This window comes from Oryx dammah, unplaced genomic scaffold (genome assembly GCF_014754425.2).
Source record: "Oryx dammah isolate SB20612 unplaced genomic scaffold, SCBI_Odam_1.1 HiC_scaffold_15, whole genome shotgun sequence".
In the NCBI taxonomy this organism is placed as follows: Eukaryota; Metazoa; Chordata; class Mammalia; order Artiodactyla; family Bovidae; genus Oryx; species Oryx dammah.
Window position 1 is genome coordinate 43,131,346 of NW_024070199.1, and position 22,545 is coordinate 43,153,890.

A 22,545-nucleotide genomic window follows, 5' to 3' on the forward strand; every position below is an offset into this window, starting at 1 on the left:
AATAAAGAATATTATGAAATCTTCTGGGCCCCTTACTCAGCTTTGACAATTATTAACATTTGCTCATCTTATTTCATGCAGCCCCTTTGCTTTGTGTGTGTGCATTGGGGCTAGAGTTTTTTTTAAGGCAAATTCCAGTCATAGTGTTGTTTCACCTATAAGTTTCTCACTAACTGCCTCTAAAAAATCAGCTCTATGCGATGCTAATATCATGTGATATTTGTATTTAAATTTCTACTGGATTGTCCCAAGTATCTGTTTTTACATCTGGTTTCTCCTAATATGGATCTAAACAAAGTCTACGCTTGTTCATTTGGGTAAATGTTATTTGGGTAAATTAATTTATGCAGATGTTTGTGTAAATTGTGTTCTATAGCTCATTGTTTCTTACTTTTTTCACTAAGCGCTATGTAGTTCTTGTTGTTTAGTCAGTAAGTCCTGTGTCTGACTCTTGCAACCCCGTGGCCTGTAGCCCACCAAGCTTCTCTGTACATGGGATTTTCCAGGCAAGAATACTGGAGCAGGTTACCACTTCCTTCTCCAAGGGGATCCTCCCAACCGAGGGATCAAACCCACGTCTCCCTCATTGGCAGGCAGATTCTTTACCACTGAGCCACCAGGGAAGCCCTAAGTTATTGTGTGGCATCTAACTGCTGAGCAATACTCCACAATGTGCAGCCACCATATTTTATCTATCTCCCAGCATAGGACACTCAGGTCGCCTCTAACTCCTTATTCTTGTTATAAATAAGCTTGCAGTTGACATCCTTATGTTAATTATGTGTACCCTAATGGATTGGTGTGAAAATTTGAGGGGAGTTAGGACTGGGATGGAATTTCTGGGTTGCTGAGTCATAGGGTATACATTAAATTGTTACCAACCAGGGTTCTTGGCTTTCTTCAGTCAATAGCAATTGATCAGAGGCCAGACAAGAAATTCAGGCAAGACTCTACTGGGGCCCCTGTTGCAGCAGGGGGGAAGTCAGAACAAACAGGTCCCCTTGCTGGCTTGCTCCCCAAGGAGGCGCAAGCTTGTTCTTTATATGGGGTGAGGGTAGGGGTGTGTCCAGGGGTTGGGTTGGAGGGGTGGCTTAGGTGTTTTGCCCCCTCCTTAGGTGGTGGTGAGTGCAGGGAGCATGCACAGTAGCCTGCTTTTGCTTTTTGCTTCAGGCACCTCAAAAGTGGCAGTTGTGTTTTTTGGTCTCTTTGTATCTTTGGTCCAGAATTTGCCCAAATTGCGCATGCACGCAGTTATTTTTAGTGTCATCTGAGGAGAGTTGTATCCAGGCACAAGCACTGTAGCACTGCAGCAAAAGGTCCCAGACCCCATGACTGTCTCAGAACTAACCTGACCAAGTAGTGTCAGATTGTCCTCTGGAAACCAGTCTACCTCCCACCCGAGGGATCCTGCATCTCAGTGTCTCTGCCAGTGTTTGACATTATCCAGTTTTCTAATTTTTGCCAGGTATAAAATGGTATATCATTGTTGCTTTACTTTGCATTTCTCTCATTACTAATGATCCTAAACATCTCTTGTTTCTCTTAAGTTTGGGAGGTTTACTCCTCTCTAACTTTAAATCACTGCAGATGGTGACTGCAGCCATGAAATTAAAAGACACTTACTCCTTGGAAGGAAAGTTATGACCAACCTAGGTGGCATATTCAAAAGCAGAGACATTACTTTGCCAACAAAGGCCCGTCTAATCAAGGCTATGGTTTTTCCAGTGGTCATGTATGGATGTGAGAGTTGGACTGTGAAGACAGCTGAGCGCTGAAGAATTGATGCTTTTGAACTGTGGTGTTGGAGAAGACTCTTAAGAGTCCCTTGGACTGCAAGGAGATCCAACCAGTCCATTCTGAAGGAGATCAACCCTGGGATTTCTTTGGAAGGAATGATGCTAAAGCTGAAACTCCAATACGTTGACCACCTCATTCGAAGAGTTGACTCATTGGAAAAGACTCTGATGCTGGGAGGGATCAGGGGCAGGAGGAGAAGGGGACGACAGAGGATGAGATGGCTGGATAGCATTACTGACTCGATGGACATGAATCTGAGTGAACTCCGGGAGTTGGTGATGGACAGGGAGGCCTGGAGTGCTGCAATTCATGGGGTCGCGGAGAGTTGGACACGACTAAGCAACTGAACTGAACCGAACCGAACTTTCCTGTCTATATCTTTTCCCCATGTTTCTTGTCAGGTTATAGTCTCTTTTTTGTTGCTGATTTGCAGGATTTTCTTGTCTATTCTAGATATTAATCTCTTATTGGTTTTGAGGCAGGAGGTAGATGGATCTCTCCATAATAAAGTGATAGGGGATTCATTCCCTGTGGACTGAAACTCCAAGACAAGACTAGCAGGACAATTAAGGGAGAAGGCTGGGCCCTGACCAGACCACATGTTTCTGATTCTCGAAGACAGGCGACCTCTATGACCACACACATGCAGAAAGGCTCCTTGGAGGTCAAAGGGGAGTGATGTCAAGGGATGCTCTACCCACACGCCTTTATGGTAGAATCCATGGGAGGATCCTGAGATGTACAAAATGTGGACTGTGAACCAGGCAAATCAGAATGATTGACCAAAGGAAATCTGAAAGAAATGCCCCATAAAAGTAATTCAAACTGCCACAAGGATGCAACTCGGCAACATGCTCTCTGAGTCCATCTGTGTGTCCAATTCAGTCAGTTCAGTTGCTCAATTGTGTCCGATTCTTTGCGATTCCATGGACTGCAGCACAGGAGGCTTCTCTGTTCGTCACCAACTTACTCAAGCTAGGGTTACTGAGTTATGGAGCTTACTCAAACTCATGTCCATCAAATCAGTGATGCCATCAAACCATCTCACCCTCTGTCATCCCCTTCTCCTCCCGCCTTCGATCTTTCCCAGCATCAGGGTCTTTTCCAATGAGTCAGTTATTCACACCAGGTGGCCAAGGTATTGGAGCTTCAGCTTCAGCATCAGTCCTTCCAATGAATATTCAGAATTCATTTCTTTTAGGATGGACTGGTTGGATCTCCTTGCAGTCCAAGGGACTCTCAAGAGTCTTCTCCAACACCACAATTCAAAAGCATCAATTCTTTGGCACTCAGCTTTCTTTATAGTCCAGCTCTCACATCCATACATGACTACTGGACAAACCATAGCTTTGACTAGACAGACCTTTGCTGGCAGAATAATGTCTCTGCTTTTTAATATGCTGTCTAGGTTGGTCATAGCTTTTCTTCCAAGGAGCAAGCGTCTTTTAATTTTATGGCTGCAGTCACCATCTGCAGTGATTTTAGAGCCCAAGAAAATAAAGTCTATCATTATCTCCATTGTTTCCCCATCTATTTGCCATGAAGTGATGGGAGCGGATACCATGATCTTCGTTATTTGAATATTAAGTTTTAAGCCAACTTTTTCACTCTCACCTTTCACTTTCATCAAGAGGCTCTTTAGTTCTTCGCTTTCTGCCATGTATTGTACCCCCTTTCCTCCTAATAGAAACACGTTACCTTTTTCATTACTTTCTGTCTTTGTGGGAATTCTTTTCTGCAAAGCTGAAGGGCCAGGACCCTTGTCACTGACCATTGGTCTAGTGGCTAGGATTTGGTGCTCTCAGCACTGCAACCCAGCCTCAGTCTCTGGCTGGGAACCCAAGCCCCACTCCAAGCTGCTGCAGGCTGAGGTCACCAGAGGTCAGTTTCAAGTATCTTCTCTCATCCTACCAAATTATTAATTTTGTCCATGGAGTCCTTCATTGAACAGAAATCCTTAATTTGTTTACGTGATTGACAATCAATTTTTGCCTTAAAGTGTGTGCTTTTGAAGTTTTGTACAGAATGGCCTTTTTCTGTCCCCTTGGGTCTTAAGTATATTCGCCTGCATTTTCTTCTATTAACATTAATGTTTTTATCTTTTACATTCAGGTCTGTAGTCCATTTAGAGCAATGCTATCCAAATAGAAATATAATGTGAGAAACATATACAAAATTTTCTAGTAAACACATTTAAGAAACAAAAGGAAACAGTTGAAATTGACTTTAATATTTTTGAGATCCAATATAGCTAAAATATTGCAACGTATCATCAAATACAAATTATTGAGATGTTTTAAATTCTTTTTTCCTTTTCAGTCTTCAAAATCCAGAAAGCATTCTACACTTACAGCACACCTCAGTCGGACTAGCCAGATTTCACATGCTCAGTGGCTGCACGTGCCTCGAGCCTGCCGCACTGGTCAGCACAGATCTCGAGTTTGTCCTTGGAAGTGGGGTTAGGTAAGAATGCAAACATTTTCCTCTAAATAATTAATCCATTTTCGTCTGTCCCTATTTCCCCATTGATTCGTGGAGCCTGCATTATTGTATTTTTGTGCTCTAATCTGCCTCATATCCATCACTGCTCCATCCCATTCTCTCATCCTTCCTGGAACTTTCGTCCACTCGTTTCCGAAGGTGTCTCCCTTACGAGACTTAACTTCCTGACTTTATGCTTATCCTCTTCTATGTCCTGTCCTTAAGGATTCGTGTATGTAAACGCTCAAACCATATTTTTATTACATCTCTACTCACTATGTCTGACTGCATTCTGCAGGACTGCTTCACTTGGCTGCCCTGTTTACGAGTTAAAACGCTAATTTCTCCACTGTTTTTTCACCCTAATACACATTTTTTTCCTTCTAAAATCTCCAATTATTGCTTTCTATCCCAATGCCCAGGCTTGCCACCAAGGAGTGCATCCACCCAGACTCCCTGAGCACCCCACAGTGTGTGACTTTCTCTTCCTACAGTGGAGATCTCACAGTTATACCTGGAGAACAAAAGGTGTCCGTGTAGTGCTGATGTCTCACAACAGATTGTTCCAGTTATGTTATCACATGTCTGCTTTGAAGTACTGAGTCTGCTCTTCTTGAGAGAAAGTGGTAATTATTCCGTGAGCTGTTTGATCTACTACAGCTCATGTTTGGGAATTTTCTGGGCCTGCACACACCTGACCCTGTCTTTATCATGGCTGATGGGAGGGTCTGCTCAGCTAGGGCCCTTGCCCTACTATGCTAACGATGGGGCTGCTTTCCTGGAAAGATCTCGGAGCCCTGAAAATGGTTGGTTGTATATGGATGGGAAACAATGAAAGAGCAAAGCTTTTCCTATAGAAGGCCAAGGCAAATACTATTGCCCTGAAACCCTCAGTGGCCGAGCCAGAGACAACGGGGAAAGTCATCTACTTTAATACCTCACTGGATCTAGAATACATTTTCCTGTGTTTTTGTTTATGCACTTAGGATGTGCCTCATGGCTTCCCAGAGTGATATCCTTCTATTGGTCAGTGGATTGAGAACCTGAACTCCCTTGCCCCCTTATTGGGGTCCTCTCCATTGAGACAGAAGGTGGGGCCAGTAATCACTGCCTGTATGCTCCACTTTCCACTGTCAGGCTAAGCCGTGGCTGATACTAGGTTGTGACAGGGCTCTACTGCCTTCCCTTTTTTTTTTTTTTTTTAATATTTACTTATTTGGCTTTGCTAGGTCTTAATTGTGACACATGGGATATTCAATCTTTGTTGCAGTATATGGGATCTAGTTCCCTAACCAGGGACCAAACCCAGGCCCCATGCATGGGGAGCATGGCGTCTTCGCTACTGACCCACTAGGGAAGTCCCCCGCCTTCCATTTTTTAAAACAGTTGGGAGAATCATGAGTGAAGAAAGTTGTGCACCATAGCAGCAGTCCTTCACTGCCTTCTAACATGAATACTGCTTGTTAATGTCATGGGGATCTTCTCTGGTCTAAAAACAGGCTTGACATTGGTTAACCCAGCAAAGTGGAGGTTATTACCATGGGGAAATGAGACCATGGTAGGGAGGCTCACAGAATAATGTGGTTCTTGGTGGGCTTGGATGCTGGTGGACACCTGACACACAGGAGATCCGGGCCAGAGGGAAGAACTTGGGCACGGCTAGAGAGGTTTGTGGTCAGGAAATCAAAGACACCCAGAGGCAGTAAGAGAAGCTGAGCTGTTTAATCACCTCCTTGGCCAGACTCAAGGCTGTGATTGGCCCCAGACAACTCACACTTGGAAGCTGTCGAGAGTTGCCGGAGATGGAGAGGCTGCTTGAGTCAGAGGACGAGGGAGGATGGGAAGGGGCAGCTTCGGAGTTTCTGACCCGTCATCTGGCAATCTAGCCCCCAGGTCCTGCTTCCGCTCTGAGAGGTTCCTGGCTGGTCCCCAGGGGCGAGGACTGGATGGCGTGCCCCAGCTGTGGTGGGAGAACGACCCTAGGCAGGGGAGCCATTCCCCATATGGCCTCGTAGAGGGTGTGGCACTGCCTGCGCCCGTGGTGGGGACAGACGCATAAGGCTGGGGAAAGAGGGGAAGGGGAGGAGTGGAATTGGGGGTTGCCTGGGCCCCACCACCAGTCTAGAATTAAATAGCAGAAAAGAAGGGTTGCCTTTGGGAACACTGACTTGTCCCCAGAGACAGTTCCTGGTGATGGGTTGACCTTGGCAACAGACCCTAGCAGCAGGCAGTTGTCCTGACAAAAGGGTGATCCTTGTCCACGGTCCCTGGCAGTTTCCTGGACAGAGGGAGGGAGCTGGCTTGGGAGTCTTGCCCCCAACTACTTGTTCTTCTTGAAGAAGCTGAAGCGCTTTTCTCGCTCTCGTTCTCTGCCATCCTTGCTGCGAAGCACAACAGGTCCCTCAGCCCCGGCCGGTGACACCGGGGGCATGGTCATGGCCCGGGTCATGCCTCGTGTGGCACTGGGCACCGCTGGCTCTTCAGGCTCTCCGGAGGCAGAGGACGCAGTGGCGATGGCTGCATTCACCACCCTCAGCCACGAGCTCATCTCTGCCTGCACGGGGTGCAGAAAGACACCTGGTCAGCTTGGAGGCTGCGCTCCTGGCGCTGTGGCTCGCGCTCAGTGGGGAAGGGTAAGAGAAGAGGCAGAGATGCCTGCCCCATCTGTCTGGAGAAAAAGACCCCTTTAAGGGAGGAAACATGTTTTGGTGCAGCCTTCACAAACATCCAGTTGGCACAGCGTGGGTTGTCCGAAATCAAAGGAGACACTTCAGACAAACAAAATGAGAGAGGTGAGGAAATAAAGAGTACATCTGAATGGCTCCAAGGCAGCACGGAGGAAAGGGGGCACGGGGGAAGGGGATAGCTCACCTCATCCTTGGCCTGGAACAGATATTCCTTCCCATCTTGTAAGCTGTTGGGAAAGAGAGAAAACTCAGGGCAGAGCTGAGACTGACCGGCCAGCGAGACGGCCTTATCGCCCAGAGACCAGACGGGAGAACGGGCCCAGATGTTCAGAGCCAGCTGTCTAGACCCTTTCTGCACAAGTCTCAGGACCGGGGGTGGGGCCAAAGCAGCTCCTTCCTGATTGGCTGCCGAGGACAAGGGCACGCTTACTTCCGCCCCCGGGCGGAGGGCAGGCAGGGGCAGGCCCAAAGGACCCGGAGACAGGGCGGTGCCAACAACTCTCCCCTGCAGGATACTGCTCAGCTTGTCTCCCGCTACCCTGTGTGTGAGCACAACCAGAGCCCCCGCCTCTCCCTCGTCGATGTTGCTGTTCCCAAACGCCTGGCCCAGTGCCCTCGCGTCTGTATCACTGGGAGCCTCCCTCCTGTCCATTCCTACCCCAGCTTGAAGACATGCTTGCGCTTTCGATAATCAAAGGCCACGCTGCCCTGGGCCCTGGCCAGGCTGACAGGCACTTCTCCGTGGTACGGCACTCCTGCACTGGCTGCCTTTGCATCCTTGTAAAAGCCAAGGCTCCCGCGCCGCAGGACACAGTACACGTTCTGCCATGACCTGGGGGGTGGGGAACGTGGTGCAGGTGAGGAGGAAACGCAGGTGCCTGACCAGCCTTTGACGGGCCAGCCATCCTGGGAGCAGCCTGGTGGTCCCAGGACTCCCAGGCCACTCCTCTCATTGCTAAGCTGCTTCAGTCGTGTCTCTTTGCGACCCTATGGACTATAGCCCACCAGGTGCCTCTGTCCAAGGGGATTCTCCAGGCAAGAATACTGGAGTGGGTTGCCGTGCCCTCCTCCAGGGGATCTTCCTGACCCAGGGATCGAACCCACCTCTCTCATGTCTCCTGCATTGGCAGGCGGGTTCTTTAACACTAGTGCCACCTTAGGCCCATCTTGTTTATAGTTTCCCAGCCCTCCCGCCCCCACCGAGGCCCCACACTGCTCCTGAGTCCTACCCCTTCCCCCAATCTACGAAGAGGTTCTGGGCAAGCCTGTCTAGAACCAGGAGCCGAAGGGGCCTCCTCGCTGCGCGGCCAGACCCAGTACCTGTTGGCAGCCTTCTTGCCAAAGGCCTCCATCTCCTGTTTGCGGCACAGCAGCCCCTCCATCTGTTCCTGGGCAGAGAGCTCTGGGCCTCGAGTGGGCAAGGTGGCAACCCGGGCGGACTCAGATGACCTGCTCTGGGGCATTATCGGAGGGGTCGGGCCCCGTGTCCGGGCCTGCTTCTCTCCCCGTGGCCCGTTGGCCTCGTCCCCAGCACCGGACCCCTGTGGAGACATCTGGCTTGAAGGGTGTGAAGCTTGAAGTCCAGGAGCGGGTCTTCCCACCCCCATGTTTCCTGTGAGTCTCTGCCCTCTCCTGACCCCAGTGTCCCCACCACCCGGCTCACACCCCTTTGCGTCCCTTATCTCCTAGTTATCAACACCCACACCCCCAGGAGTAACTCACAGGCCCTTCTGGGAGGCCTCCCTGCTCAAGTCTCTGCTGTTCCATCAGGGGCTGCAAGGACAAGACGCTGTTAAGCAGACACGAGACGGGGAGGGGTTAAGATTCTGACAGGGTGCTCGGATGGGAGGACTCACCTGGGGGCCCTCTGCATCTGTGCAGACGCCGTTCACACTGGCCGGCAGGCGGGGGTGCGCTCTGGAACGGCAGGGGCGACAGAGAACGCTAAGTGGTGGGGTGGCTCTGGCTCAGACTCCTTTTCCTCCCCCAGGTGGCCCAGCTCTCACCCGTCCCGGGGAGCAGCAGGGGCTGTGTGGCTGTCCACCAGGTGCCCTTCGGGTGGACTGGCCGGGGGTTCTGGAGGAGGGGGCAGCTTCCTCCGTTCCTCTTCCTCCCTCTTTCTTTTCCGCTCCTTCTCCTGTTCCTCCAGCTGCCAAGAAATTCTGAGGTCAGAACATAGAAGGTCCAGGGCGTTGGGGAAAGCTGAAGTGTCTCAGCTCTGGTCTGACGAAACAGGAAGGATGGAGAAGAGAAAACCAGAAGAAGGTGGGGATGAGGAGCCGTGGGGGAGATGCTGTCTCTTAGTGGCACTCAGGGAAAATGATGGCTCCCAGAGGTGAGGTGACCACAGGGTACCTTCAGCTCACATCTAGGAGAGCCTGGAGTAATGGGAAGAGGAGAAATGTCCTCTTCATGCAGGAGAGTGTGCAGGGCCTGGGGCAGAGGGAGGGGGCCAGTGTTCCTGGGGTCCTGGTTGCCCTCACCGCCGTGAGCTTCTCCAGTGCGCTGAACCGCTCCTCCCAGGCCACCGCGGACTTCTGGAAGGCCTCGTGCCGCTTGATGAGGCTCTCGACTTCATCGACCGTGCAGCCCAGCTCAGCGCTTCGCACCAGCGGTTCCTGACTACACAGCCAAGCCTCCGCCACACCTGCGTCTCTCCCAAACACCAGCACCTCCAAAACTGCAGGGGGTTCGGGTTGCAGAGAGGTGGCAAGTCAGAGTGGGCAACGGCAGGGCGCTAGGGCTACAGCAGCTTTGGGAACAGGGCCACCGAGAAGGACACCACCCCAGGGCAGGAGCTCAGGGCAGAGCCAGGCATGTCCGGGGCAGGGGTCTTGGGTTCCACGCCCAGGATTCCTGGTCTCACCTACTCTGGAAACTACAGGGTACAAGGGCCCCTGGTGCGCCCCCCAGGGCCCAGAGCCCCCGATTGGTTTTCTACAGCGGCTCACCGAGCTGCAGCCAGTCCATCTTCTCCTGCCACTTGTCAGCTGTCTCTTGACGCCGTGCCTGAAGCTGTGACAGCTTCTCTGAGATCTGGGGAGGTAGGAATGGGAATTAGCACTCAGCAGGGCCTTTCCAGGGCCCCTGAGGGTCTTACTAATGATATCTTTTTTTTAACTGTTTATTTTGTATTGGGGTATAGCTGATGAACAGTGTTGTGGCAGTTTTGGGTGAACAGCAAAGGGACTCAGCCACACATACACGTGTATCCATTCTCCACCCAACCCCCCTCCTATCCAGGTCACCACACAACATTGACCAGAATTCCACGTGCCGTATAGTAAGTCCTCACTGGTGGTTTTTTTATTTCAAGAGGCAGACAGAAAAATCAAATGGGGAAATCCCTGAACAACCCTGAGGGCACGGTGAAAGGTTTCAGCACAGCAAGAATGAGAAGAAGCAGGAAGACTCCAAGGAGAACCTAGCATTCAGGCCTCCCCGATGAGGGTGACCAGCTCTGCCCAGGCCTCACCCACCTCCTCTGCCGCGTAGTGGCTCCTGGCCAGCAGCCCCTGCCCCATGTCGACACAGGAGGAGAAGCGGTCGGCCCTGGCCTCAATCTCGGCCTTGATGCCTTGGTGGTTCTTGATGACCAGGTCTGCGGAAGACACGTCCCTGGGGGCACAGAGACCACATCACCGGCTGCCCACCACCCTCTCCCAGCCACGAACCCACAGCCCTTGGAGACCACCAGGCACCGTGGGTCTCACCGGGGCCGCTCCTGGGCGTCCATCTGCAGGTTCACCCCGTCCATCCACAGCATCAGCTCCCGGACGGCCTTGAAGAAGCGGAACTTGTCCGTGGTGTCCAGCAGCAGCTGGCGGCGGGCAGCGGAGCTCCCCTGAAGCTGTGCCCAGGCCTCGGCCACGGCCTGCATGTGGCGGCCGATCTCCTCGGCCTTGTCGCCGGCGTAGGCCTTCTGGAGCCGGTGGCCGTCGTCCTGCACGTGCTGGACCTGCAGGGGCCCGGGTCAAAGTTCAGGCAAGGCGGGAGACTCCGAGGGGCTGCGGCCCCCCTCGGCCCTGACCTCTGCTCTTCACCTCCTGCCCAGTTCACCAGCTGGGGAAGCAGGGGGAGGGGTGGGATGGGGGTGAGGGGGCCACTGGGAAAGATGGGGGCTGGTACTCAGAGTCAGCCCTACTGGGGAGCCTGGGCTTAGCCTGGGGGTCAACGCTTTAAAAGGGCCACTAGCTGGTTGAGCTTTCAGAAGCCTGTCCAGCACGTGGAGGACCTCAGAGATTGCTAGAAGAAGATTTTCAGCCTGAAGAAGGGACTTGGGTGAGGGGGGCCCTCCTGGGTTTAAATGGCTAGAGGAAGGACCTATGCTTATTTTTTGTGGGGCTAATGCCTGAGTGGGAGCAACAGATGGATTTTAGTACAAAGGGAAGAATCTTCTAGCTCCTGGAACCATTTGAAAATGTCATGGGCCCGGACTTCCCCGGTGGTTAAGAATCCACCTGCCAATGCAGGGGACCTGGGTTCCACCCCTGGTCTGGGAAGGTCCCACACGCCGTGCTCTGCAACGAAGAGCAGCCCCCACTTGCCACAACTAGAGAAAGCCTGCACGCAGCAACAAAGACCCAGTGCAGCCAAAAATAAAAATAAATTTTAAAAAAGAAAATGTCACGGGCCCTCAAAGAGCCTTGTCACTCCAGGTGTGGACATGGTAGCTAGATGTCCCCTGGCCAGAGATGGTTCCCTGGAAGCATTCTAAGCGCATCCCTATGTGGCCCTGCAGGGCATGCCCACCCTCCAGTACCCCCGCCACATTCCACACCAAGTGTTCTCTAAGACACTGTCGCCCCCACCCACACTTGGGTCAGACCTGGGCGCTGAGGGCCTGGATGTCGTGCTCGAAGGCACAGTGTCGGCGCTGCAGGGCCTCGGCGGCATTGAGGTCCCGGCCGGTCCCGTCGGGAAGCTGCTGCTGCTTGTGCTGCACGCGCGCCAGTGCTTGGCGCGCCCCGTGCAGGAAGCGCTGCAGCTCGTGTGCGGCCGCCAGCACCTGGCCCCGCGTGTCCAGCAGCTCCAGCAGGTCAGCCCAGGCCTCGTTGAGGCTGTCCTTCCACTCGGCCACCGTGGCCCGGGCGGCGTGGCCCCCGGCGATGAGCCCATTGGCCAGTGCATTGGCGCCATCCACGCGCTCCTGGCCGATGGTGCTCGTGTCCCGCGAGAACTCGCGGAATTTGTCCCGGAGCATCTGGTGGAGGAAGCCGTTGCCCGGACAATGCTGTGAGGTTGGAGGGAGTGGTACCTACCTCGGGGGCGGCGGGGGGCAAGTCCTTTCACACTGAAAACCCACTTCTTGCCCTGGGCCACTTCAGTAGCGCCAAGTTGGTGAGCAAAAGCAACTGGTATCCACTGACCCTGCATTTGACGGATGCCCCCAGCCTCCAGCCCCCAGTAAAGGGGTGCTTGGAACCTTTAGTCTTCTGACAAGGATACCCTAAGTACGGTCTATATTTCTGCACCAGTGAGGGTTCAAACCCCCACCCCCAAACCATGGAGAGGAACCTCACACCCCCTATACTGCTGAGTTCTGTTGGAAAAGAGTGACTGGTCACTCTCCTCTTGCCCACGTCTATGTGCAGTCCTGCCTCCTCCTCTCTGCACAACTTTTTGAACGAAATACCTCGAAACTCAATGAACAGCGTCTGCACCCCCTGGTCTTGCACCCCTGCCCCTTGGGGCTCCACCCAGGACGAGTCGCTAGCCCGTCCCCCCGGAAGCGCCCTCCCCCCGGAAGCGCCCTCCCCCCAGAAGGGCACGTGTGGCTGCCGTCCTCCCTGCACTCACAGTCACGTGCTCGTAGTCCTGGCCCAGCTCGTGCGAGGCGGCCACCACCTCGCGCTCCTGGATCCACTGCTCCAGGTCGTCCAGCTCCCGGCGCAGCTGGCACAGCCGGAGGTGCTCCTGCAGACGCTCCCGCCGCTCACCCGCCAGCTCCTTCAGGCCGGCGTACAGCTTGTCCACCTGGGCTTGGCGGATCGACAGCCGGGTGCTGCGAGGCGTGGAGAGGACGCACCGCTCTGACCCCTGGCCTAGCCCGTGGAGTCCTGGCCCTCTTGGCCCCCCAACGACTTGACATATCCCCGCTTCCCCAGCTTTCTAGATGGTTCTGTACACACACAGGTCAGAAGGCTCTGCAGTATCCTGGCCTTCCTGAACCTGGCTGCCCACTCCCCCTCCCCCTCCTCCCCACCCCTCCCCCCCAGAGCCCCGGGGACTGGCCCCTTTGCTGCCTGCTGTACTCGCCTCTCTGGATGCTCATGGTCAGTCATGTCTTGGCTGCTGGCTGCCAGCTGGTGGATGGTCTGGGCATAGTCGGCCAGGGCTTGTTCCAATACCTGATGCTTCTTCACCTCCGCCTGGGCGCTCAGCTCGTCCTGGGGAAGGGGACAGGGGCAGCAGGGGGTAAGGGTCGGGGGAGGAAAGACACAGCCTGAGCTCTGCCCCGGCTCTCACCTTGGCCTTCTCCTGGCCCATCATGTGTAACTCCTGCTCGCCCATCCAGGCCTCAGCCTCTGCGGCATCGCGGTAGAACTGCTGGGCCCGCAGGGCCTCCTCCAGTCGCTTCCCTCGCAGCTCCAGCTCGTGGCCCAGGCGCTTCCACATTTCCTGGAGCTCCGCCAGCTCAGGGCCTGCTGCTGCCGCGCCCAGAGTGCGCTGCCGCTCCGTCAGGTCCGCAATCCGGGGCTCGTGGCCCTGGATCTCCTTCTGCAGCGTCTGTCCGCAGCAACAGAGGAGATGCTGCAAGGCTTGCTGAGGGAACCCTCTCACCCTACACTTACTCCACACAAGCCCCCCCTTCAAACTTCTGCTTCTCGTCCTTCCTGAGTTCTCTTCACTTCCCCTCTTTTCTGGCCCAAGGATGTGACGAAGGTGCCCCTTCAATCTACAGGATCTACTACTAGGGGAACCCATCCTCCTGAGGCGAGGAAAGGGGACCCACTGAAGTCTCGGATTATGCCCAGCATCAGGGGCAGCCAAGGAAACCCCAGGTCTCAAGAAAACAAACTTTTCGGACTTCCCTGGTGGTCCTGTGGCTAAGCCTCAGTGCTCCTGATGCAGGGCGCCTGGGTTCAATCCCTGGTCAGGGAACTAGATCCTACATACTGCAACTAAAAGTTGCAACTAAGACCCCAGGGCAGCCAAACAAACAAACAAACATTCAAGTCTGGGGAGGCTCTTGGGACCCCTTCTTTTGCCTTTAGGCTCTGCCTCACCTGGTTCTTCTTCATGAGGAGCTGGACACTGGGCAGGTCCTTGCCGTGTTCCATGGAGCTAGCCATGGGTAGCCGCTCCGTCACCCACAACTGGATGAGAAAGAGGAGGGGTCCGTGGAGGTCCAGAGGGCAAAGTAAGAGCCAGGGGTTGGCTGGGAAGGGGTTCTCGGTGGAAGGTTTTCCAGGGCTCTGGTTCTGGGGGCAAGGGGCCTAGAGGGTATCCCTGGGTGTTGCTAGAGGGTTGACTTCCAATGCCCAAGGGAAGAAACAACAGAGCCCTGCTGGCACCCACCCCCATCACCCAGCAAGGAGACAAAGCCAAAGGCAGGGGGCCTTTTACCCCGATGGAGACTCTAACCCGGTCCCAGGTTCCGGAGACTCACGATCTCATCCTCCACGTCCCGGTGGAACTGGTGCTGCTCGCGGGAGGCCTGCAGGCGCCGGCAGCGCTCCTCCATGGGCTGGCACAGGGCCCTGAACTTCTCCTCCACTGCCCTCGAGGTCCTCTCCACCTCCCCCGCACCCTGATCTTCCTGGGCCAGCGCTTTTGCCTGCGCCTGGATCGCCTCCACCTCCTTCTCTCGCACAGCCATCTCCCTTTCCAGCATCTGCCGACCAGAAGAGGAAGCAGATGTTAGCACCGTGCTTCCACCTTCAAAGTCAGCGGAGACACTAGTCTATATCAAGCTGATCATGAATTCATATCAGTACAGCTCAACCTAGGGAGAGTATCTCTTCCCGGCCTGCATCTATGGATCTCAAACTTCAATATATCTAAGAATCCAGGGGGTGTGATATTTGTGCCAGTAATCAACTTATAGTCTCTTGGTCTTCTCCAATCCATCTCAGTTTCAAGTACACCTTTGCCCATTTTGAGTCTTGGAACCTGACCCTGAAAAGATTTTTCCTTGGTCAGCTGGTGCAGTACTAGGACTTGTCCATAGAGGGCGCTGGAGGGACACCACTAAGAAAAGGTGAGGCATGGGCTTCTATTTATGGTTCCAGCCTGTTTTTCTTCTAGCTCCTATAGCATGAAGTATAGGAGACCCGGTGGTTCTTACCCTACAGCAAGTTTTGCTGGCATCCCAGTGCCATGCCGTCCAGCTTTGGCCTGCCAGCTTCAGACCTCTCTGGTTTGTGATACCCCGCCAAATTTCTACGCCATCCAGCAGGCCTGTGCCTTCTCCAATAAGGTCTGAAACTCAGCCTTGGGGTAGGGGGAGGGCATCTCAGTCCTTCCTGGGGACCCCCTCCCCAGTCCTAGGGACATAGCTCTTCCCTACATTTGCTATCCCTGTATTAATTAGAGCAGGGATCAGCGAACCCTGTCCCCTGCCTGTTTTTGTAAATAAAGTTTTATTGGCACACACCACACTATTCTTTTACACATCACCTGTGGCTGCTTTTACCCTACAAGGACAGAGTTGAACAGTTACGACAGAGACTTTTGTTGTTGTTGTTCAATCACTAAGTCGTGTCTGACTCTTTGCGACCCCATGGACTGCAGCACGCTGGGCTTCCCTATCCTTCACCATCTCCAGGGTTTGCTTAAGTTCATGTCCACTGAGTCAGTGATGCCATCTAACCATCTCATCCAACAGAGACTGTATGACCCTTAAAACTCAAAATACTGGATTTGTTTGGATTTTCCCAAAACATCTTAGAAAAAGCAGGACGAACTTTTTGGCCAACCCAATATCATTTGGTCATTTACAGAAAAGTTTTTTTCTGACCTTTGCTTTGGAGTTCTTTTTACCTCATTGGGAGGTAACCACCTTTTATTAATTAAGAGTTCTTTCCCCTAAAATTTCCTTGTTCAAGTTAGAATGTGCTGTCCTTCTCCCAACTTTACTCTGACTGACACACATTCCTAGAGATTCCAACACTGGTGACCCATGGAAATTGCTTTGAGAGATGCCAGTTAAGATGTTGTCTGTGAGGCCTGGGAATGACCTCGTGAATCTCAAGAGCTACTGACTCCCATCTCCTCTTTTGCCGTTCACCAGCCCCACCAAAGGCCCACGGCATACCTGCTGCTTCTTGAGCAGGATGTTGACACTGGTGAGGTCCTTGCCGTAGTCATCCGAGTGCAGCTGGGCCTGCAGGCTCTCCAGCCAGCTCTCCAGGGCGGAGCAGCTCTGGGCAAACAGCTCAGCTCGGTTGGCATCAAAGAGGCTGCGGGCTTTGGCCTGGGTGGTGGTCTCCAGCTCGTCCCAGCGCCGGTGCAGGTCCTCCAGCTTCTCCCACACCAGAGCTTTCAGCTCCGGCTTTTCCAGAGTCAGCTCCCGCCCTTCCTGGGTGTGCGACAAGGAAGGGGTCAGTGTCAGAATTAGATGCCACTGAACTTCACGGGCCAATAGCAGAAAGAGATCCAAAGGACAGCAGAGACATGAAGTGAGGGCAACCACACCAAGTTCTCGGGTGTTCTCCAAGCTTCCTAAACGTCCCTACCCTCGCTGCTGAGTAAACCCTCCTGCCTTCTTCAAGGTCAGACCTTGTCTTGGTTCAGAGGCCATTGCACTCTCTCCTTATTGTGAGTTCCAGGGTCCCGTGGTGCTTGTGGTTCCCAGTGGCACACTGCACACGGTCACGTGTCACTGGCCATCCTTCCACATTTCTCAGCTCATCACCCTTCACCGAGCGTGTCTCACCTGGTTTCCCCACTCCCATCATTTCTGCTTGGGGACTTTGGTTTCTGGAAAGGTGAGGGCAGCATGGTGTGGTCTGCATGCCAGGCGGCCTAGATGTGCCAAGGAGTTACTGCCCCCCCAAAGCAGCCCTCAACCAGTGACAGGAAATTGGTGGATGAATACCAGGCACGCTTGCTTTGGCTGGGATAACTACGTCTGTTCCACATGACGCCCCAGGTGTCCCATGAGGACTGAGCGCCAGGTGCCCCCTGGGGTCACTGGCATGGTAGTGAACCCTTCGCTGACCGCCTTCCCTTCTCCACCTCGTCTCCCCACCCCTTACTGGCTTCCCTGGATCACCTCCCACGGAAGTGGCTTGTGCTGGAAGCCTTGTTACTCGGTAAACAGAACTGAGACACTGCCTTCAGGCTGTTTTCCATATGCTGCCAGGATGAAGAGCGCCAGAGCCAAGCTCAGCTGGGTAACTTCACCAACCCTCAGCACAACGCTCTTGTGCAGTCCTTATGTGGTGATCGGGGTTTTTCATGTCCCAGCCCACTTTCACCTCCATAGCCCCTTCACACATCCTGTGCTCCTGCCAAAAGGACTTGCATCCTTGCCCCCATACAGGCGCCCCACGTCCACACCCCTGGTTTCCGATTTCTCTACCAAGAAACATCTTTCCCCCAACATCTCTGCCTGTACAAATTCTACCCATCCTTCGTGAACTTCCCTGCAGGCTCCTGCTTCTAGGATTCCCACATCTCTCTCTGATTACATTCCTTATGTTCTGCTTTAGGTTGAATTTAGCAGTTTACGTACACGTCTCAGATCCTGGCTCCAGCGTCATGAGGGTGGAGCCTGCAGTGGAATCACCTTTGTTCCCCACTCAGTGGCTAACACCAGGCCTTGCACTAGGCCTAGCACCAAGTAAATATTTGCTAAACAAATGAAGAAGCTAGATTCACACTGGTCTCTTCCTCTTCCCAACCGTCACGCCCTTGAGGGAAGGAAAGCGTCTTTTTGTGTACCTTGCAGTACCTAGCAGAGCGCTGAGCACACAGGATGTTGTCCAGGAATACTTGCTGAGTAGAAATTAAGTTTTACCTGTGCTCAGCTCTTGAGGAAGAGCTGGGTGTGGAGACCAAGTGCCAGGAAAGCAAGACTCTAAAGCACAGTTGACAAACCATGGCCCAAGAGCCAAATCTGGCCCACCACTTGTCTTTATAAATAAAGTTTTATTGGAACTCAGCTGCACTCATTCATCTATGTATTCTCTTTGCTGCTTTGTGACACTGGTGGAGTCGAGCAGTTGCAGCAGAAACTAAAATATTTACCGCCTGCCCCTTTTACAGAAGTTTGCTGACCCTGTTGAAGTGTATCATCCTCTTCTGGACCACAAATAGATATCATGCTGACTCAAAGCTGCAGGCCACGTAGTGTCTGACTCTTTGTGATCCTATGGACTACAGGCCACCAGGCTCCACTGTCCATGGGATTCTCCAGGCAAGACTACTGGAGTGGGTTGCTGTGCCCTCCTCCAGGGGATCTTCCTGACCCAGGGATGGAACCTGTGTCTCTCATGTCTCTTGCATTGGCAGGCGGATTCTTTACTACTAGTGCCACGTAGGAAGCCCAAGCTGCAGGCTGGCTCCCTGCTGATTTGTCCTTTTTCAAAGTTTTGGAGTCACTGGCCCATAGGCCTAAGACATTTGTCCTCCAGACCTTGGAGGTTTGGCTCCTAGGGCTCCATGATCTCTAAGCCCGATCCTGAAGCCGGGACCCTCCCCTGCTCGGTGGCTGGGATGCTGACGGGAGGAGGCCCCGGACACTCCCTTTTTGCTGCTGCCATCCCCTCACTCACCTTGTCCACCTTGTCCAGCCAGTCTTTATTGGCAGCCAGCTCGGCCATGAACGCCTGGTGCTTCTGCCACTTGGTGTGCAGGTTGCGGGCCTCGTCGTAGGACACGTCCTGTGCCGTCAGCATCTTCTCGTCAATCCAGAGCTTCAGCTGGCCAGGGCGGGAGCGGGGATGGAGGAGGGCAGAGAGCATTTCAGAGGGAGGGAAGCTTGAGGCCGGAAGGGGTGAGGGTGCATTGGGGAGCTGGGGGACAGGGGAGAAGCCAGGCAAGGGTTCACTTGCTCAGCTCACACTGCAGGGGCCTGATTCTAGGCTCAGAGAGCAAGAGTGCTGTGGGCAAGGGGTGGCCAGGGAGTGTCAGAGGTGACACGGGGGCAGGCAGCTCCACCTCGTGACAGTCTTGTAGGAAGTGCTGCTGCTCTCGGTTGTCCCGAAGACGGCCCAAAAGCTGCTGCACTGCTTCCTGGTTCTTCTTGTGTCTGTAATGACAGGCCTTTGTGGAGCCCTTGAACTTGCTCTGAAAGGGTTACGACCCTCTAATTCAGCAGTCCCCAACCATTTTTGGCACCAGGGATTGTTTTTGTGAAAGACAGTTTTTTTCCCACGGACCTGGGTGGGGGCGGGGGATGGTTTGGGGATGATTTAAACACGTTACATTTCCTGCGCACTTTATTTCTATTATTATTGCGTTGCTGCACCTCAGATCATCAGGCATTAGATCCTGGAGGTTGGGAACCCCTGTTCTGTCTAACCAAGATGCTTTCGGTCCTCCTCCTATGGGGACAATACCTTCCAGGAGAACCACGTGACAACCCAGGAATCCTGAGGCCCAGTGTCTAGCCACCTTAGGGGGCTTCATTTCACTCCAGTGTTAGGGAGACAGAACTTCTTCACCCAGAAGCTCTGCAACCACTTGGTTCTTCCTTCTCTAGGTTTGGTCAGCTCCTGCCCCCTATCTGTGTTCATCCTGTTTTCACTTGGTTCCTTTTAGGGCCCCCCAGCTGCCCATCATCCTCACCGTACCTCCTCTCCACCGAGTCTGCCTTCTCCTGGATCTTCTCAGCATGGACATTGCCTTCCGATACCAGCTGGCGTCCAGCTTCCAGAAGACCACGGATCCGCTCACCGTTGGCATCCATGGTGCTCATGAAGTCTTCCAGTTTTTTAATGGTGGCATCGGCTGCCTGGAGGGTCCCTGGCATCTCCGTGTGAGACAAGACATATTCCTGTGGGAGGGGAGACACTGAGCTCACTGCCCAGCTTCCCAGAAGGAACCTCTGAAGGGCAGCCATCTGAGACACAGACGCTGCCCGGGCTGGGGCAGGAGACTCTGGCTCAGAGACAGAGGGATGGTGCTGATTATGTGGAAGTCTCAGAAGGTTAAAAGGGAGCTGGGCTGGAGTGCCTTTAATGCTCCAAATCCTGCCCCATCTTATTTATAGCTGCTGTTTACATTTTCTTAATAGTTACGACAAGCTAGGTTTTCTATTTTTTATGTCAGTTTGGTCAAGTTACATTTACATCTCTCTCTTTTTTTTCATTCCTTTTTTTTTTTGGGGGGGGGGGGCCACACCTCATGGCATGTGGAACTTTCCAGACCAAGGATCAGACCTATGCCCCTTGCAGCAAAAGTGCAGAGTCTTAACCACTGAACTGCCAGGGAAGTCCCTCACCCTTTTGGTCATGTTCCCCCTGCCCATCCTGTTTGCTCAGCTATTCCACCTGCTGCCATTTCTCTCCCCATCCATCACTCCGTCACATCCCCCTGACCCCTATTTCCCACTTCTTCCTGGTTGGGACGTTGCCCCCCGGACTCTTACCTGACTGCTAAGTACACCTTCGGCCTGGCGAGCATCCCGCAGGAAGCCCTGGAAGCCGTGGGCCTGGGCCAGGCGGCCTTGCCGGCTCTCCCACATGCGGCCCAGCTCCTCCCAGCCAGTTCCCAGCGCTTCCAGTCGCTGCCGCAGGAAGAGGCACTGGGGATCAGCTTGGTCCCGGGTCACCTCCTCACCCACGGCCCGCAGCCGGCTGTACTCACTCCGGGCCCGTTCCACCTCTCCCCGCAAGGCTGCGTGTTGGGCCAGGAGGGCCTCGGCTTCAGGTAGGGTGGCTGGTCCTTCTTCAGAGGCCACGGAGGTCTGCGTGCGGCCGAGCCAGGCCTGGAAGTCATCCAAGCTGCGCAGGAAGTCCTGCAGCCGCCGCGCCTCACCCAGCGACTCCTCTCGTCGCCGCATGGTGGCCCTGAGGTCCTCCCAGCCGGCCTGCACCTCTCCAAGCCGGGCGTTGATGGCAGGGGCTTGGGCAGGGTGGCCAGCAGCCAGGGCATTTGCCTCTCGAGTCAGTTCGCCCACCCGGGCGGCGATGGCCTCCAGGTCCCGCTCAGTGCCAGCCAGCTTGCGCTGCAGCGCCAGCACACCGGCCAGGTCGTTACCCAGGCCCTGGGTGGACTCGATGACCTTGGTCTTTTCTCTCATCCAAGCTTGTGTCTCCGTGCACTCTAAGTGGTAGTTCTGGATGCTCAGGGCTGACGTCAGGGCTGCCTTCTTGCCGTCCGCCAGGGACCGAAACTGCTGCCACCTGAGGGCCGAGGGGGTGTCTGGAGTTGCTCAGCTTCCCTGCCCTGTCCAGGTATATTCTACAGCCTCTTCCTGCTTCTCTCTCCCTTGATTTATGCTACCATCTGCTGTTTGCAGAGGCTGCTCCCCACTCGTCTGCTCTCAACTCCTTGTCTGCCCCTAGTCCAGGCCTCGGCCTCTTCAAACGACCTTTTTTTGGTGTTGCTGTCTAATCACTGTCATGTCTGGCTCTTTGTGACCCTATGGACTATCGCCTGCCAGGCTCCCCAGCCCATGGGACTTCCCAGGCAAGAATACCGGAGTGGGTTGCCATTTCTTTCTCCAGGGGATCTTCCTGACCCAGGGATCGAACCCACATCTCCTGTATAGGCAGGTGAATTCTTTACCACTGAGCCGCCAGGGAGGCCCCAGGCAACTTTTAACCCATTTCCATCTCTTCCATCACCAGCCCCCTTCCCCTGGACATATTCCAGATGGCTTTCTCTCCTCGTCTTTAGCCTCCATCTCATCTCTACCGAGCTCCCTTCTGGCTGCCATCCTGTAAGCAGCATCCTTTCTCACCCCACCTGTGGTTGAGCTGCTTCTGGGTGTTGACAATGCTGTCCTTCCCTGGTGGGTTGGCCTTCAGCAACTGTTCTGCGATGTCATTCACAGCAGTAATTCGCACAGCAAGTGCATTCATTTCAGGCTCCAGGGTCTCAAACCTGATGGGTGGAAGAGCTGGAGGTGAGTGGCAGGAGGCAGCGGTGCGCTGGGCCGCCTCCATAAGGACAGAGAACTCCTCTCTGTCAACATGAGGCTTACTTATAGGGGGCTCTGCATCCCTTCCCTGTGGTTTACAGCCCCCGCCCCCACTAATCAACTAGAAAAACTGTCACCTCTAGAACTGCTCAAAAACATGGTGAAAATTAAAGGTCAGGAACAGCTGGACAACAAGTCAAACTAATCCCTAGCAGTGGACCTCACCCTTCAGCACAAGCTCCCTTATTCCTCCTGGGACTTACCCCTTAGCTGCCTACCTGGGTCCCACCTTACTAATATGTGTTAAAAGATGGACAACTAAAAAAAATTTAAGTGATAAATATGTGAAGTGTATCTTTCCCCAGAAACATTTCATATTTTCCTAGAGCAGATTCTGCAAATGGGTCAGATAGTAAATATTTGGGGGCTTTCCTGGTGGCTCAGATGGTAAGGAATCTGCTGCAATGCTAGAGACCCAGCTTTGATCCCTGGGTCAGGAAGTAAATATTTTAGTTTTGGTGAACCATTTGATCTTTCTCACAT

The 22,545-nt window shown here is 53.6% G+C and overlaps 1 protein-coding gene across 3 annotated transcripts in view; it reads right to left on the reverse strand.

Annotated features, from left to right (window-relative positions):
- Nucleotides 1–5,976: 5,976 nt before the first annotated feature.
- SPTBN2 (spectrin beta, non-erythrocytic 2) overlaps nucleotides 5,977–22,545 on the reverse strand; it is a 40,536-nt gene continuing 23,967 nt past the window's right edge. For 2 of the 3 annotated variants that reach the window (XM_040256408.1, XM_040256409.1), the window contains exons 15-37: nucleotides 21,828–21,965; nucleotides 20,506–21,262; nucleotides 19,709–19,911; nucleotides 19,074–19,164; nucleotides 18,689–18,835; nucleotides 16,225–16,488; nucleotides 14,578–14,802; nucleotides 14,195–14,284; nucleotides 13,434–13,694; nucleotides 13,224–13,354; nucleotides 12,765–12,969; nucleotides 11,794–12,168; nucleotides 10,679–10,923; nucleotides 10,445–10,583; nucleotides 9,917–10,001; nucleotides 9,449–9,645; nucleotides 8,972–9,114; nucleotides 8,822–8,882; nucleotides 8,688–8,738; nucleotides 8,286–8,506; nucleotides 7,624–7,797; nucleotides 7,150–7,192; nucleotides 5,979–6,832 (exon numbers count right to left, since the gene is read on the reverse strand). In XM_040256408.1, coding sequence (XP_040112342.1) covers nucleotides 6,599–6,832; nucleotides 7,150–7,192; nucleotides 7,624–7,797; nucleotides 8,286–8,506; nucleotides 8,688–8,738; nucleotides 8,822–8,882; nucleotides 8,972–9,114; nucleotides 9,449–9,645; nucleotides 9,917–10,001; nucleotides 10,445–10,583; nucleotides 10,679–10,923; nucleotides 11,794–12,168; nucleotides 12,765–12,969; nucleotides 13,224–13,354; nucleotides 13,434–13,694; nucleotides 14,195–14,284; nucleotides 14,578–14,802; nucleotides 16,225–16,488; nucleotides 18,689–18,835; nucleotides 19,074–19,164; nucleotides 19,709–19,911; nucleotides 20,506–21,262; nucleotides 21,828–21,965 — 4,480 coding nt within the window. In that variant the 3' untranslated portion in view covers nucleotides 5,979–6,598. Of the gene's footprint in view, nucleotides 6,833–7,149; nucleotides 7,193–7,623; nucleotides 7,798–8,285; nucleotides 8,507–8,687; nucleotides 8,739–8,821; nucleotides 8,883–8,971; nucleotides 9,115–9,448; nucleotides 9,646–9,916; nucleotides 10,002–10,444; nucleotides 10,584–10,678; nucleotides 10,924–11,793; nucleotides 12,169–12,764; nucleotides 12,970–13,223; nucleotides 13,355–13,433; nucleotides 13,695–14,194; nucleotides 14,285–14,577; nucleotides 14,803–16,224; nucleotides 16,489–18,688; nucleotides 18,836–19,073; nucleotides 19,165–19,708; nucleotides 19,912–20,505; nucleotides 21,263–21,827; nucleotides 21,966–22,545 lie in introns of all 3 variants that reach the window. The other variant, XM_040256407.1, reaches the window with a different exon arrangement.